Source organism: Dendrobates tinctorius, unplaced genomic scaffold, assembly GCF_039654945.1.
Source record: "Dendrobates tinctorius isolate UK_male_01 unplaced genomic scaffold, ASM3965494v1 ptg000031l, whole genome shotgun sequence".
Taxonomy (NCBI): Eukaryota; Metazoa; Chordata; class Amphibia; order Anura; family Dendrobatidae; genus Dendrobates; species Dendrobates tinctorius.
Window position 1 is genome coordinate 23,195,038 of NW_027361699.1, and position 18,803 is coordinate 23,213,840.

The following is an 18,803-nucleotide window of genomic DNA, read 5'->3' on the forward strand; positions in this document are numbered from 1 at the left end:
TAAGCTGTTCAACCTGGATATGAATAAATCTACATTCTGTGTTGCTGACTCTGGATGTTACGCTGATTAATCCGCTGCTAACAATGATGCATGCAACTTTTTCATGTCCAGTTATGGATACTATACAGGTGCATCAAAGGCTCAACTTTTGTTGTATGCAGCTGTTAGGAAATAAAACTGTCTGGACACAACTGATATACTAAAAATTATATATTGTGACTCTAAGGCAAGACTGCAATATGAATAAAGGAGATTCATACATTCAGCAACTTAAAAGGCCCAATATCTATCAAGATCCAGATGTATAAATTAAATTGGAAACTTCCAAAAACAAGTTTGATATGTAACCGTATCAACAATTTGATCGATACTTGTACACAGTTCATAAGAGTTGAAAGATTTTTCAATATACAAGTAAGTTAATCATTGACAATCAGAATAATCAGTATACCAGTATAAAAGCACAGCAACCTGAAGAAGATGTTGGCAAGATCAGAAAGGAGGCAGATCCCTGTGGTGTAATCTCTCTATCCACATACTATGTGGTTTGTTCAACAGTTCCTGCTAACATTTTTAATCTTCCTCTTTTTTTGCAAATACTTAAAAATGAGATGGAAGGCAAGAAGTCTCCCTCCTGGCCCTTCTCCATTTCCATTTATTGGGAATCTTTGGACAATACGCTTTAATATGCATCCAGATACATTTATTAAGGTATTGCTATTATATTACATTTTTATTCAAAGTAATTCAACTTTATTATATTTAATACGTAAAATATTAAGGGGAACCTGTCAGCCTTTTCATACAGCCCCAACCATTGGCGCCAGAAAAACAGACGCACGCTTTTTATTACAGTAACCAGTTTTTCATTAAAAAAATTGTGCAGAAATTCTGGTTTTCTCAGGTACCATACATGTCATTTGCGTATGACATGCGTATGCAATGTGGTTTTGATACATACCGTATGTTCTAAATTTAAAACAATATTAGCCAATGGCCTGATTGATTGTTAATCCTATAGTTGCAGTATCAACTATATAATGTATATTCAGCAGTCATAGTATCACCTATATAATATACAGTAGTTATATACAGCAGTTTCAATGTAATATATATTTTGTAGGTTTTGTATGCTCTATGGCCAATGTGAACATGCTTTCATATGCTGCATGTATACCAACTCAAGCCAAGCTCAATTTTTGTGTGATACACAGTATATTCAGCAAGCCGAGTGCCTCAGGGTCTCCTATGTAATGTATACATCATAATATAGTATTTAGCATAATGATGTCTTAACTGTAATGTAGAGTTGTGTCTATATATTATATAGTGTAGAGATGTTTACATAGTATGGTGCTGTGTATACAGTGGGTACAGAAAGTATTCAGACCCCTTTAAATTTTTCACTCTTTGTTTCATTGCAGCTAGAGTTGAGCGATACCGTCCGATACTTCAAAGTATCGTATCGGATGGTATCGGCCGATCTTTAAAAAAAGTATCGGTATCGCCGATTCCGATACCGGAAGTCCCATTCAAGTCTATGGGACTTCCGGTATCGGAATAAGAAAAACCCTTTCCTGCCCTTGTACAGCCGCTCTGGGGTCTGTACGGGCCTTTCGGGGGGCTGTGCCGGCCTGCCAGGGGGTCTGTGCAGGCTCCGGTGGTCTGTGCCGGCCTGCCGGGGGGCTGTGCCGGCCTGCCGGTGGTCTGTGTAGGCTCCGGGGGGCTGTGCCGGCCTGCCGGGGGGCTGTGCCGGCCTGCCGGGGGGCTGTGCAGGCTCCGGGGGGCTGTGCCGGCCTGCCGGGGGGCTGTGCCGGCCTGCCGGTGGTCTGTGCAGGCTCCGGGGGGCTGTGCCGGCCTGCCGGGGGGCTGTGCCGGCCTGCCGGGGGGCTGTGCAGGCTTCGGGGGTCTGTGCAGGCATCGTCCGATGGGACTACAAGTCCCATCGGGCGATGCCTGCTACCATGACAGTGATTGACACATTAGCCAATGATGGGACAGTAATAGTCCTATCATCCGGCTAATGTGTTGAATGTAAAAAAAAAAAAAAATTACATGCTACATACATACAACATGCATACTACATACATGCTACATTCATACTACATACATGCTACATTCATACTACATAAATACTACATGCAACATACATACTACATATATACTACATACATACTACATATATACTACATGCATGCTACATACATACTGCATGCTACATACTACATGCTACATACATACTACATGCTACATACATACATACTACATACATACTACATGCATGCTACATGCATGCTACATGCTACATACATAACACATATATACTACATGCATGCTACATACATAGTACATGCTACATGCATGCTACATACATACTACATGCTACATACTACATATATACTACATGCATGCTACATACATACTACATGCTACATACTACATATATACTACATGCATGCTACATACATACTACATGCTACATACATACTACATATATACTACATACATACTACATACATACTACATGCTACATACATACTACATATATACTACATGCATGCTACATACATACTACATGCTACATACATACTACGTATATACTACATGCATGCTACATACATACTACATGCTACATACATACCACATGCTACATACATACCACATACATACTACATACATGCTACATGCTACATATATACTACATATATACTACATGCATGCTACATACATACTACATGCTACATACATACTACATATATACTACATACATACTACATACATACTACATGCTACATACATACTACATGCATGCTACATACATACTACATGCTACATACATACCACATACATACTACATACATGCTACATGCTACATATATACTACATATATACTACATGCATGCTACATACATACTACATGCTACATACATACTACATATATACTACATACATACTACATACATACTACATGCTACATACATACCACATACATACTACATACATACTACATGCTACATACATTCATACATATATACTACATGCATGCTACATACATACTACATATATACTACATGCATGCTACATACATACTGCATGCTACATGCATGCTACATACATACTACATACATACTACATGCTACATACCACATATATACTACATACATACAATACATTCATACAATACATACATAGACATACAGTACATATAACATAGAGTAACATACTTACCAATACTTGTCACATTGTTCCCCGAAGCCATTGTCTTTTCCGGAATAAATATTAACATAACAAACCACAAAAATACTCACCCACGATCCGAAGCAGTCCACGAGTGTGTCCCACGACGATCTTGGGTAGAGAACTGCAGCATCAGCTGATGCTGCCGTTCTCTACGGGCTGCAGGAATCCAATGACGGAAGGTAGGTATCCTTCCGCACTGTATTCCTCCACCACTTAAAAAAAAAAAAAAGTCCCTAGTCTCACTTTATGCCATTGCTGTGTGGGAAATTCCCACACAGCAATGGCATAAAGTGAGACTAGGGACTTTTTTTTTTTTTAAGTGGCGGAGGAATACAGTGCGGAAGGATACCTACCTTCCGTCATTGGATTCCTGCAGCCCGTAGAGAACGGCAGCATCATCTGATGCTGCCGATCTCTACCCAAGATCATCGTGGGACACACTCGTGGACTGCTTCGGATCGTGGGTGAGTATTTTTGTGGTTTGTTATGTTAATATTTATTCCGGAAAAGACAATGGCTTCGGGGAACAATGTGACAAGTATTGGTAAGTATGTTACTCTATGTTATATGTACTGTATGTCTATGTATGTATTGTATGAATGTATTGTATGTATGTAGTATATATGTGGTATGTATGTAGTATATATGTAGTATGTATGTAGCATGTAGCATGCATGTAGTATGTATGTAGTATGTATGTGGTATGTATGTAGCATGTAGTATGTATGTAGCATGCATGTAGTATGTATGTAGCATGCATGTATGTATGTAGCATGCATGTAGCATGCATGTAGTATGTATGTAGTATGTATGTAGTATGTATGTAGCATGCAGCATGTATGTAGCATGCATGTAGTATATATGTAGTATGTATGTGGCATGTAGTATGTATGTAGTATGTATGTGGTATGTATGTAGCATGTAGTATGTATGTAGCATGTATGTAGTATGTATGTAGTATATATGTAGTATGTATGTAGCATGTATGTGGTATGTATGTAGCATGTAGTATGTATGTAGCATGCATGTAGTATATATGTAGTATGTAGTATGTATGTAGTATGTATGTGGTATGTATGTAGCATGTAGTATGTATGTAGCATGCATGTAGTATGTATGTAGCATGCATGTAGTATGTATGTAGCATGCATGTAGTATGTATGTAGTATGTATGTAGTATGTATGTAGTATGTATGTAGCATGTATGTGGTATGTATGTAGCATGTAGTATGTATGTAGCATGCATGTAGTATATATGTAGTATGTAGTATGTATGTAGTATGTATGTGGTATGTATGTAGCATGTAGTATGTATGCAGCATGCATGTAGTATGTATGTAGCATGCATGTAGTATGTATGTAGCATGCATGTAGTATGTATGTAGCATGCATGTATGTATGTAGCATGCATGTAGCATGCATGTAGTATGTATGTAGTATGTATGTAGCATGCAGCATGTATGTAGCATGTATGTAGCATGTATGTAGTATGTATGTAGTATATATGTAGTATGTATGTAGCATGTAGTATGTATGTAGCATGTAGTATGTATGTAGTATTTTTTTTTTTAACATTTAACACATTAGCCGGATGATGGGACTACTACTGTCCCATCATTGGCTAATGTGTCAATCACTGTCATGGTAGCAGGCATCGCCAGATGGGACTTGTAGTCCCATCGGACGATGCTTGCACAGACCCCCGGACATCAGCACAGCCCCCCGGCAGGCCGGCACAGCCCCCCGGCAGGCCGGTACAGACCCCCACAGGGTGCACAGACCACCGGCAGGCCGGCACAGCCCCCCGGCAGGCCGGTACAGACCCCCACAGGGTGCACAGACCACCGGCAGGCCGGCACAGCCCCCCGGCAGGCTGGTACAGACCCCCACAGGGTGCACAGACCACCGGCAGGCCGGCACAGCCCCCCGGCAGGCCGGTACAGACCCCGGGCAGGCTGGCACAGCCCCCCGGCAGGCCGGCACAGCCCCCCGGCAGGCCGGCAGAGACCCCCGGAAGGCCCGAAATGACGGCGCATCATGATGCGCACACACCGCGCATCATGATGACGTCAGGCTGTCAATCAACTGAACTTCCGATTCCGATGCCGAATTCCGATATTGAAAAAATATCGGAAGTCGGTATCGGAATTCCGATACAGCAAGTATCGGCCGATACCCGATACTTGCGGTATCGGAATGCTCAACACTAATTGCAGCCATTTGGTAAATTCAAATAAGTTCATTTTTTTCTTATTAATGTACACTCTGATTGAAAAAAAAACCGAAATGTAGAATTTTTTGAAAATTTATTAAAAAAGAAAAACTGAAATATCACCTGGTAATAAGTATTCAGACCCTTTGTTCAGTATTGAGTAGAAACACCCTTTTGAGCTAGTACAGCTATGAGTGTTCTTGGGAATGATACAAGTTTTTCACACCTGGATTTCGGGATCCTCTGCCATTCTTCCTTTTCTGATCTTCTCCAGTTCCATCAGGTTGGATGGTGAACGTTGGTGGGCAGCCATTTTCAGGTCTCTCCAGAGATGTTCAATTGGGTTTAGGTCAGGGCTCTGGCTGGGCCAGTCAAGAATGGTCACAGAGTTGTTCTGAAGCCACTCCTTTGTTATTTTAGATGTGCTAAGGGTCATTGTCTTGTTGGAAGGTGTACCTTCAGCCAAGTCTGAGCTCCAGAGCACTCTGGAAGAGGTTTTCATCCAGGATATCTCTGTACTTGGCCGCATTCATGTTTCCTTCAATGGCAACCAGTCATTCATTCTGTCCCTGCAGCTGAAAAACACCCGCACAGCATGATGCTGCCACCACCATGTTTCACTATTGTATTGGGCAGGTGATGAGCAGTGCCTAGTTTTCTCCACACATTCCGCTTAGAATTTTCAAGATCCGTTTTTGGATTTGTGGCAGATCTGGTTTCTTTAACTAAAAACTTTTTTCCTTTCAGGCCATCTGGGATTAGTGTCAGTTTTTTCCCCTGCTGGCCTGGTGGTGTAATTGCATTGCTGCTGGATCAGCTTATGTGGGTGGTGACCACTCCCACCATACTTTAAAGAGGTCACCTGATGCATCAGCTGACTGTCGGTGTGAGTTCAATCTACAGAGACTAAGCTGCAGGAAGGAGCTCTCGGGGTGCAGTGGTGCTTGGCTGAGTTCGCTTGTCAGGTGCCTTCCTCTGCTGTGTGGTGCTTTGCAGCAGAGGGAGCTAAGTGTTGCATTTTTTGTTTACCCTGTTCCTTTTGGTGTCTGTCTGTCCTTACCTTTTGCTGTACTAGTGCAGTGGTGATACCAGTGCTCTCATCTGTCAGTTCCCTACTTAGGGAAAGGAGCAGGGCAAGTGATGGATTAGGCATCCTGCTCGGTGACGGGGTGAAAGCACCCATATAGGGACGCTAGTAAGATCAAGGCACTTCCTCAGGTGAGTGTAGGAGGTGTTCATTTCCCCCCGTTCCCTATCGACAGGATCCACCATTGTTAAAGTTTCCCTGGTGTTCCCTTGGGTGTTGTGCCGTCCATTGACCAACCTTTCGTGGGGTTGTGTCACGCCACTTCGGTCACATCATGACAGAATTATCACCAAAAAGTTCTATCTTCGTCTCATCAGACCATCAATGTTATTTCTCATAGTCTGGGAGTCCTTTATGTGTTTTTTAGCAAACTCTATGCGGGCTTTCATATGTCTGGCACTGAGGAGAGGCTTCCGTCGAGCCACTCTGCCAAGAAGGCCCGACTGCTGCAGGGCTGCAGTGATAGTTGACTTTGTAGAACTTTCTCCCATCTCCCTACTGCATCTGTGGATCTCAGCCACGGTGATCTTCTTTACCTTTCTCACCAAGGCTCTTCTCCCACGATTGCTCAGTTTGGCTGGACGGCCAGGTCTAGGAAGATATCTAGTGGTCCAAAACTTCTGCCATTTAAGGATTATGGAGACCACTGTGCTTCTAGGAACCTTGAATACTGCAGAAATTCTTTTCTAACCTTGGCCAGATCTCTGCCTTGCCACAATTCTGTCTCTGAGCTCCTTGGCCAGTTACTTTAACCTCATGATTCTCATTTGATCTGACATGCACTGTGAGTTGTGAGGTCTTGTATAGACAGGTGTGTGCCTTTACAAATCAAGTCCCATCAGTTTAATTAAATTACTCCATTGAAGGAGTAGAACCATCTCAAGGAGGATCACAAGGAAATGGACAGCATGTGACTTAAATATGAGTGTCTGAGTAAAGGGTCTGAATACTTATTACTATGCAATATTTCAGTTTTTCGTTTTTAATACATTTGAAAAAATTTCTACATTTCTGTTTTTTTTCAGTCAATAAGGGGTGCAGAGTGTACATTAATGAGAAAAAAATGAACTTTTTTGAATTTACCAAATGGCTGCAATGAAACAAAGAGTGAAAAATTTAAAGGGGTCTGAATACTTTCCGTACCCACTGCATAGTATATAGTGTGGAATTCTAGCATGTATTCTGGAGCTGTGTATACTTTACGTGTCTACGTGTAATTCCCAATATATACTCTTATTATGTACTGTATATGTGTGTGTTCGTGTGTATATGTATATATATTGTGAGGTAGCGCTGTCTTTTAGTTAGGGGATTCTCGCTAGGCAGCGAACAAAACACATCCGGCACTGGGTTTTCCTTAAATCAAACCAGTCCATGTGGTTTATTTAGCAGCATAAACCCATAGAAGCAACATAACTTCATAGCATCTGCATAGCATCCATTATAGTGCTTCACTCTGGTTATCAATGTCCAGTACGCAGGCTCTCTTAGCCTCACAATTATCTCATCCAGGTCAGGGCTCCTCATGCGGCTTCAGCATCCCACACATGTTTATCCCCTCCAGGGAACTCTCAGGCACACATCGCCATTGCTCACAGCGTCCACACGTGCTGTCAGGCAGGAAGCTCCATCTCAGCGGGACCTTCCACACTGGACCAACCAGGACCCAGCATTCACCCCATGTGACCTACTCTGGCCACATTATATGGTCTATAGCCACACCCACTGGGTCACATGACTATGACCTCATCACAGGTCCTTCACACACTCACAAAGCCCTTTAATACAGGCGTTTTCAGACCCACCCCTGGGTGGGTTTATAGGTAACCAGACCTGCCCATCTCTCTAGTTACCTGGAGACTTCTCCCTCACATATTATCGCAGCACCTCAGCAATGTCCTTGCTGATCACACATACCCAAGTCTCCATCTCAAAGCCACCCACTTTGAGATACACAACGGCCACTCAATACTCTGCCATTCATCATTTCCCCTGGGACCTCCACACAGTGCCCCCTAGCGGACACAGTGTTTACTACACCACATACCTCCCCCCTCTGTTCAAACTTGTGGGGTTGAACACACAACATTACATCAGACTCTCGAGACCGGGCACTCATTACACCTTGCCCCACAGGTTGAGAGAACCTTTTCCATCTGTCATACGGCCTCCTTTCTACGTTAGTGCACACTGCTCCCGGGGTCATGCGGCATAACAGACATGGCGGGCATGATAGTTCGGTGCGCGTGCACACTGCTCCAGGGTTCATGCGGCATAACAGACATGGCGGGCATAACAGTTTAAACTTATGGACGTAATTCCATGACGGGGTAAGGAAATTTAGATGATTATAATACAGATATGGCCTCTTCCTGGACGCACCATCTCCACTATGACTACGCTGCTGCATCTCTTTCCTATTTTGCTCCTTGCGGCTGGGGCACCTTCTGGTGACATCAGTCTCTGGTGCTTAATTAAAACACTTTACAATCAAATAATTTACAATTTTAAAATAATAATGCACACTGTGTGGGTAATAAAACAGCGTATTTGGACTTTTTTTTATCTTGAGTGAGCAGACGTTATAAGCATTAAAGCGAGCTTAATTGTGCAAATCTTAATTGCCAAAATAACATCAGTTAAGCAGCAATTAGACTTTACAAAAATTGATCAAAACACAATTTAAAATATGTTAAGTCCTCTGTGGTAACAATGAGAACACACATACCGAGCTGTGACATTCATAAGAATTATATTAGAGGCTAAACATGTTTAGAAAAGTTTCAGAAATATACACTAACGAAATACAGGTGCTTCTCACAAAATTAGAATATCATCAAAAAGTTTATTTTTTTTTTCAGTTCAATACAAAAAGTGAAACTCATATAATATATAGAGTCATTACAAACAGAGTGATCTATTTCAAGTGTTTATTTCTGTTAATGTTGATGATTATGGCTCACAGCCAATGAAAACTCAAAAGTCATTATCTCAGTAAATTAGAATAATTAATAAAAAAAGCAAACCTGCAAAGGCTTCCTAAGTGTTTAAAGAGGTCCCTTAGTCTGTTTCAGTAGGCTCTACAATCATGGGGAAGACTGCTGACTTGACAGATGTCCAGAAGGCAGTCATTGACACACTCCACAAGGAGGGTAAGCCACAAAAGGTCATTGCTAAAGAAGCTGACTGTTCACAGAGTGCTGTATCCAAGCATATTAATGGAAAGTTGAGTGGAAGGAAAAAGTGTGGTAGAAAAGGGTGCAGAATCAATCGGGATAACTGCAGCATTGAAGGGATTGTTAAGAAAAGGCCATTGAAAAATTGGGGGGGATATTCACAAGGAGTGGACTGCTGCTGGAGTCATTGCTTCAAAAGCCACCACACACAGACGTATCCAGGACATGAGCTACAAGTGTCTCATTCCTTGTGTCAAGCCACTCGTGACCAATAGACAACACCAGAAGCATCTTACCTGGGAAAAGTAGAAAAAGAATCAGACTGTTGCTCAGTGGTCTAAGGTGTTGTTTTCAGATCAAAGTAAATTTTGCATTTCATTTGGAAATCAAGGTCCCAGAGTCTGGAGGAAGCGTGGAGAGGCCACAATCCAAGCTACCTGAGGTCTAGTGTGAAGTTTCCAAAATCAGTGATGGTTTGGTGAGCCATGTCATCTGCTGGTGTAAGTCCACTGTGTTTTATCAAGACCAAAGTCAGCACAGCCATCTACCAGGAAATTTTAGAGCACTGCCAAAAATATCAATAACTGGTTTAAAAACAACGGTATCACTGTGCTTGATTGACCTGCAAACTCATCTGATCTTAACTCCATAGAGAATCTGTGGAATATTGTCAAGAGGAAGATGAGAGACACCAGACTCAACAATGGACACGAACTGAAGGCTGCTATCAAATCAACATGGACTTCCATAACACATCAGCAAAGCCACAGGCTGATCGCTGCCACGCCACATTGATGCAGTAAATGATGCAAAAGGAGCCCCAAGTATTGAGTGAATTTACTGAACGTACATTTCAGGAGGCCAACATTATGGATTTTAAAATAATTTTTCAAGCTGATGTTATAGAGTATTCTAATTTAGTGAGATAATGACTTTTGGATTTTCATTGGCTGCAAGTCATAATCATCAACATTAACAGAAATAAACACTTGAAATATATCACTCTGTTTGTAATGACTCTATATAATATATGAGTTTCACTTTTTGTATTGAAGAATTGAAATAAAATTAACTTTTTGATGATATTCTAATTTTGTGAGAAGCACCTGTATTTGAAACTATGGATGCAAAAAATGATAGTGTTGGTAAATTAACATCATCACGGAGTGAATGTGTTGGAGGTGACATATTGCATGTGAATGCATGTCTGATTATGCTGCTTTAGACAAATGTGAAAAAAAACCATACTGGAGACATAACATGATCTAACTCCTTCACCACCTTGGGTTTTTCTGTTTTTGAGTTTCCGTTTTTTGCTCCCCTTATTCCCAGAGCCATAACTTTTTTTTATTCTTCCGTCAATATGGCCATGTGAGGGCTTGTTTTTTTGTGGGACCAGTTGTACTATTGAACGACTCCTTTGGCTTTGCCATATATTGTACTGAAATATGGGAAAAATTCAAAGTGAGGTGAAATTCCAAAAAAAGTGCAATTCCACAATTTTCGTTTTTTTTTTACCATGTTCACTAAATGCTAAAACTGACCTACCATTATGATTCTCCAGGTTATTAAGGATATGTACACACGGTGCGTATTCTGTGCATGCATTTTCTGTGCAGAATTCACGAAATCCGCAGGTCAAATGACCTGCATTTTTCCTGCGGATTTCTTCCTGTTTTTTTGCTGTTATCTTGCGTTTTTTGTGCGGTTTTCCACTGCGGTTTTCCACCTGCGGATTCCTATAGTGGAGTAGGTGGAAAACTGCAGGAAAACCGCACAAAAGAAGTCACATGCTGCTATTTTTTTTCCACACGAAAACCGCGCAGAAAAATCCGCAGCATGTGCACAGCGGTTTTTTTTTCATAGTGTTTAATGGTACTGTACATCACCTGCAGTTCTGCTGCAGATCCGCAGCAGCAAAACCGCTGCGGATCCGCGGCAGAATCCGCACCGTGTGCACAGGGCCTAAGAGTTTGTAGATACGAAACATGTATAGGTAATTTTTTATTTAAGTGGTGAAAATCCGAGACCTGTAGCAGCTCCATTTTTCGTGATCTGGGGTTGGGTGTGGGCTTATTTTTTGGATGCCGAGCTGACATTTTGATACCATTTTGTGGTTGATACAATATTTGTATCGCTCGTTATTGCACTTTAATGCAATTGGATTAATTATTTTTATATATTGATACCTTGGGCAATTCTGAGTGCGGCAATACCAAATATGTGCTTGTTTTTATTGTTTTGAGTGGAGGGTGATTTGAACATTCATAATTTTTTTTACTTTTTTATTTGCTTCAACGTTCTCCATGTCCTGCTCTATGTAGCCTAAATTCTCATTTGCTATGAGAGCCAACCGCTGGGTGGCACTCATAGCTATCCAACAATGACAACCACAGGAGTCTGCTGCAGACCCCAAGATGTTATGCCAACCCATCAGTGGCCTGCAGTCATGTGACCCGCGTGCCGATGGGCGGGATTAGTGATGTGCTCCCGGCGTGATTGTGTTAAATGCCACTGTCATATATTGACAGCAGCATTTAGCAGTATAACCGCAGTGGGTGGATCGTGATTCCACCCGCGGCTGTTAGGGGTACATGTCAGCTAATGAATTCAGCTGACATTATTATTATTATTATTTATTTATATAGCACCATTGATTCCATGATGCTGTACATAAGAAGGGGTTGCATACAAATTACAGATATCACTTACAGTAAACAAACTTACAATGGCAGACTGATACAGAGGGGAGAGGACCCTGCCCTTTTGGGCTTATATGCTACAGGATGGTGGGGAAGGAGACAGCAGGTTGGTGGGTTGCAGCAGTTCCGGTGTTGGCTGAGGTGATATCTCCAGTAGTGGTGAGGAGGTAGCGTGGGCATTGCAGGCTCTAGGCTTTCTTGAAGGGGTGGTTTTCAGGTTCCGTCTGAAGGATCCGAATGTGGTTGATAGACGGACATGTTGGGGCAAAGAATTTCAGAGGATGGGGGCTATTCGGGAGAAGTCTTGGAGGCAGGTGGGTAAGGAACGAATAAGTGTGGAGGAGAGAAGGAGGTCTTGGGATGACCATAGATTACGTGAGGGAAGGTATCGGGAGATTAGTTCAGAGACATATGGAGGAGACAGGTTATGGATGGCCTTGTAGGTCAGTATTAGTAATTTGAACTGGATACGCTGAGGTATTGGAAGCCAGTGAAGAGATTTGCAGAGGGGAGAAGCGGAGGAGTAGTGAGAAGAGAGATGAATTAGTCAGGCAGCAGAGTTAAGGATGGACTGGAGAGGTGCGAGGGTGTTAGCAGGGATACCACAGAAAAGGATGTTGCAGTAGTCGAGGCGGGAGATGATGAGGGCATGCACAAGCATCTTAGTAGATTGAGGGTTGAGGAAAGGACGGATTCTGGAAATATTTTTGAGCTGGAGGCGACAGGAGGTAGAAAGAGCTTGGATGTGCGGTTTGAAGGACAGGGTAGAATCAAGGGTTACTCCAAGGCAGCGGACTTCCGGTACTGGGGAAAGCATGATGTCATTAATTGTGATAGATAGGTCAGGTAAGGAAGATCTGTGAGATGGAGGGAACGATGGTGAGTTCAGATTTGTCCACATTGAGCTTGAGGAAGTGAGAGGAGAAGGAGGAGGATTTGGCTGATAGACACTCCGGGATTCTGGACAGCAGAGAGGTGACATCTGGGCCAGAGAGGTAGATCTGAGTGTCATCAGCATAAAGGTGGTACTGGAACCCATGGGACTTTATGAGTTGACCAAGGCCAAGGGTATAAATTGAGAAGAGTAGGGGTGCTAGAAGAGAGCCTTGGGGGACTCCAACAGAGAGAGGGTGGGATGAGGAGTTAGTGTGGGAGTGGGAGACACTGAATGCGCGGTTTGAAAGGTATGAGGAGATCCAGGATAGGGCGAGGTCTTTGATGCCAAAGGAGGAGAGGATCTGTAGTAGGAGGCAGTGGTCAATGGTGTCGAATGCAGAGGACAGGTCTAGAAGGAAGAGTATAGAGTATTGTCCATTTGCTTTGGCTGTAAGTAGGTCGTTAGTAATTTTAGTCAAGGCTGTCTCAGTGGAGTGATGGGGGTGGAAACCAAATTGTAGATTGTCAAAGAGCAAGTTAGATGAGAGGTGGGAGGAAAGTTCAGCGTGGACGTGCAGCTCCAGGAGTTTGGAAGCGAATGGGAGCAGTGATACTATGCGATAGCTGGACATAGCCATTGGGTCGAGGGTTGGATTTTAAGGTTAGGCATGATTATGGCATGTTTAAAAGCAGAAGGGAAGGTATCGGACGTTATCGATAGGTTGAAGAGGTGGGTTAGAGATGGGATAAGTGTGGTGGTGAGGTTGGGGAGGAGGTGGGATGGGGTCAAGTGCACAGGTTGTGAGGTGCGATTTGGAGAAGAGGCGATTAAACTCCTCTTCAGTGATGTTGGAGAGGGAGGTTATGGGGTTTGGGCATTGGTCTGGTATACAAAGGGGTTGTGGTGGTTGAACAATGAAGACTTGCCTTGTTTGGTCGATCTTATTTTTGAAGTGTGTGGCAAAGTCCTCAGCAGAGATGAGGGAGGTTGGAAGGGGCCGTGGTGGGCAGAGGGAGTTTAAAGTTTTGAATAACTGTTTGGGATTGTAGGATAGGGAAGATACGAGGGTTGTGAAGTAGGCCTGTTTAGCAGAGGTGAGGACAGATTTGAAAGCGAATGTTGCCTGTTTGAATGCAGTGACGTCATCTTGCGAATTTGTTTTCTTCCAATGCCGCTCTGCAGCCCTGGACACTTGCCGGAGCTTGTTACTGTGCCAGGGTTGTCTGTTGGTACGTCGCATTCTGCCATGAACGAGAGGGGCGACCGTGTCAATAGCTGATGCAAGAGTGGCATTGTAGAAAGCAGTGGCACTGTCTGTGTCTTGGAGTGAGGATATGGATGCCAGTGGTAGAATAGAGTCAGAGAGCGCGTGGGTGTCTAGGTGTGCAAGGTTTCTGCGGGGGTGCGCTTGTTGCTGGGTATGGGTGCAAGGAGAGGAGGACAGGGATGAGAAAGTGAGTAGATGGTGGTCAGAGAGAGGGAGAGGGGAGGTGGTGAAGTTAGAAAGAGAGCAGAGGCGGGTGAAGACCAGGTCTAATGTGTGTCCGTCTGTGTGGGTGGCTGAGGAGGACCACTGAGTAAGTCCAAAGGATGAAGTAAGGGACAGGAGTTTGGAGGCTGCTGACTGAAGGGTATCAGTGGGGATGTTGAAGTCACCCATGATGATAGTGGCAATGTCAGTTGAAAGAAAGTGAGGAAGCCAGGTAGAGAATTGGTCAATGAAGGCAGTGGTCGGGCCTGGAGGTCGGTATATGACGGCCACTTGGAGGTTGGAGGGAGAGTAGATGCGGACAGAGTGGACCTCTAAAAAGGGGGGAGGATTAGGGAGAGAAGAGGTGGGATTGGGTTAAAGGTGCAGTTGGAAGAAAGGAGAAGACCTTGGGTGGGTGAAGTGGAGGCCGCCGTAACACAGCGCAGCAGGGGAGGCGGTGTCAGAGGATGTCAGCCAGGTTTCTGTGAGGGAGAGAAAGGCAAGATTGCGGGAGAGAAAGAGGTCATGAATCACATGAAGCTTATTGCAGATGGAGCGGGCATTCCAAAGTGCTCCAGAAAGAGGGATAGGGGGTTGGGTGTCAATTAAGCTGGAAAGATTGCAGTAGTTCTTATTAGACAGGGAGTGGTAGGAAGGGGTAGTAATGGGGGGTATGAGCTGTTGGGGTCCAGGATTGGGAGATATGTCACCAGCAGTGAGGAGAAGCAGAGAAAGGGAGAGCAGGTGGGAGAAGGAGAGTGGGCAGCTTGTTTTATGTTTAATAAGGACAGATTTGAGGTTGATTAGCAGTTCAGCAGAGGAGGTCAGGTGGGGAGGAAAGAGGGAGGCGAGATGATTATTGGGTTAGAGGGTGCTGGGGTTTGGGGATACCGAAGGAGAGTGAGGATATAAGGAGCAAACACTGTGAGGGCATATGTAAGCATGGTGAAGGAGTAGGAGGGCTAGATTCCCTGAAAAATGCCCACACGTAAAATTGCCCACATGGAAAATTGCCAATTGCAGCATCACAAAGTTTAAGATCTATGATTTTTGAGGCGCAAGGTGAGAATGTTCACATGATATGTGATTAACTTGTGATTTACAGTTGATCTAGTGCAAAACTGCAAAAATAAAGATCTGTGTTTGCAGCACTGTCATTATCAGCAATAGATAGATATAGTCTGCTCTCATCTCTCACTGATTCTGCCTTACTCCTCCCACCAGCCCAAAACAGCAGCACATGCAGAACCAGCAGCAATGTGATCCAGAGAAGCTATCACTGCTATCAGTACTCACAAAAGTATCACTGTATTATCTCTGGAGTTACATGGGACTGCAGGTCACACACACACACACACACACTCTTTGGTCAGATGTATGGGCCCCTGTAGTGTTCTCAATTCTATAAAGACTTACGAATTGCCACTTTTGTTATGTAGTAAAATGTCCCACATCCTGGTATATATGTCCATCATCCTGGTGAATATGTCCACATCCTGGTATACAGTATATGTCCCAATGCTGGTATATATGGTCCACATCCTGGTATGTATGGTCCAAGCAGACATACCCAAAAGAGACAGGTACATAGTGTGGGGTCCTGACTCCTGCCGTGACTAATTGCCATAGTAATAATTGCATCTTCACGATACTTTTGCTGCAGTGATACTTATGCTGCAGGGAGACACGTGCCTGACCTGCACACGTGCCCCCCCTTAGGGGCATCAATATATAGGACTGAGTAGAGGCTCCGATGAGAGGGATTGTGGGAACTGATTTGGGATAAATTGCCTAGCACACCAGGGATGGTTATACAATCAAACGCACAGGGCCTGGCAACATCAATATGCTAGTAACACCTTATACCTGATAACATCTCTACTGGCCCCAACATGAATATACAGCAGTAAGTATTGAGTTGAATGCAACAAATGAATTTAGCAAACATTCAGCAAACATGGTGTCCCACAGCTCTCGTCCCTCCTGCACAAGGACATGTGCCGGAAAAGTTGCAGGCTCATTGCCGGAGCTCGCAGTAAACAGGGAGAGTCCACCTTTGACGTAACTATATGTCTAAGGTGGTAAAGGCATTAAAATCTAAAGTCAAACTTACTATTTCCTAATTGAACCTCACGACTGCTGTCATCATAAGTTGGGTAGAGCTGGCGACAAATGAATATCCAGGATGCATTCTGTTTGGCCCTATCAACATATCCTGAGTCCATGGTGTCCCACAGCTCTGGTCCCTCCTGCACAAGGACCAGGATCATCTCCACACTGATGGCTCTGGACATCCTCCTGCTCTCTATGTAAGTGTGGATAAGGCTAGCAGATGGTTATCTGGGATTGGTGCGTTTTTTAAACACTTCCCGGTATGATGACTTCCTGTCAGGTGTTGATTGAAGATCCTGTTGATTTTTGACCTGAGCTGAGGAAAAAAAAATGCTATATGCATGGTCCAAGTGCCCTCCGATTTTTTTATCGTCCGATATATGCAGTCAATTAGAGCATGTTGCAAATTTTTCCTCAGTCTGATTTGAGCTGAAGAAAAACTCTCAGAAGAGCATTGAGTCATTGAATAACCTTGGTACGAGTCCAATGAGATTTTTTTTTTTCACATTGCATTCGCTGAGTTTATACGTAAGTGGGAGCCAGGCCTTATAGTCCCGATTTTGGCATACAAATACTGATGTGAAATACTGACCAAATACTGAATGTGTTAAAGTGTGCTAAGACAGGTTATCTGTGACTGATCAGTATAGGTATGACGCCCGACACCTTCACTGATCAGCTATTATCAGCTTAGGCAGCAGCTGGGTGTAAACACATTGAACAAAGCTGCTCCATCCAATATTTAGTGGCTGTTGCTGGGTACTGCAGAAGCATTCCTTTTAAGGAGGATAGGTGCTGTTCTGCAGGACTTGGGCAGCTGCTGCCACACATTAGCACCTCTGATGATCAGCGTTTATAGGATCAGGAAGGAGTTACCAGACATTTAAACAATTGTCTTTGGTGTTTTTTCACATCCATTTATTAAAAATGCAGCATGTTCTATTTTGAGCAATTTAAAAAGATAGAGTACGCCAATTAAAGTCTGTATAAAATACTTAAAATATGGATGTATCAGTACTTAATCAGTATTTGCATAAATTGCTATAATTTATAAAAGTCTTATGATTATTAAGAGAATAGCATTGGGTGGCCTAGGACAGTGATGGCGTGAGTCGCACTTGTCTGGTGCTTTGAGGTAATTGCCTCTAAAATCTACAAAAACTGGGCCAGTGATCACAAATTCCTCACAAAAATGTCAAGGAACATCTGTTAAACGTCTTATCCACTTTTTGTAGGAAAATTTTCACATTTAAGACATTTTTCCTGTGAGGATATACCATCAGCTGTTTACTGTGCTGTGACACTGAGGCCTAATTGCCTCGCAGTTGACAGACTTCTTATGACTGACTTTTTTAATTTATTCATCATAACATTCATTATAAGTTTGCAATTTTGCTCTCTTTTATGTGATGGATTATTTCTTCATTGAAATTTTTGTGATTAATTGCCATCAAATCACTTGGAGACTGTTTCTTCTGAGGTAAATTACATACACCTCAGTGGTGACATCTATTCAACCCAGCTATAGAGGAATTGTTATTCAGTTTTTTACACTAGCCTCCCTCAGATAATAACAGAGGCTGAAGTGGATTTCAATAGGTCGTTATTCATCGTAATTTTCCTCAGTGCAATCTGCTGATTGACAATTCTGACTCACTGCAGGTGAATGGACATTACTAATACAGCCAATTGAACAGGCAATTTAGTTTAAACAAGTGTGTTCTCTTTTGCGTTTCTTAGTGTGAATAATTTTAACATTTTTTTTTTCTGTGATACCTCATCTAAGGCATTTACTCTTCTTGTTACCACACATGAATGACTTTATGAGAATTCCTATTTATTAGCATATACCTACTATTTTGGCTATCTGGCACAGTTTGCTGTTGGGGTTATGTGGCGCCCCTGAGGCTCAGTCACCACAGAGAT

At 43.0% G+C, this 18,803-nt stretch overlaps 1 protein-coding gene across 1 annotated transcript in view; it reads left to right on the forward strand.

Moving 5' to 3' along the window:
* The first annotated feature begins 499 nt into the window (after positions 1 to 499).
* Positions 500 to 18,803, forward strand: part of LOC141086300 (cytochrome P450 2J2-like) — a 75,982-nt gene continuing 57,678 nt past the window's right edge. Inside the window, exon 1 of the mRNA XM_073572256.1 lies at positions 500 to 711. Coding sequence (XP_073428357.1) covers positions 541 to 711 — 171 coding nt within the window. The 5' untranslated portion in view covers positions 500 to 540. The remainder of the gene's footprint in view (positions 712 to 18,803) is intronic.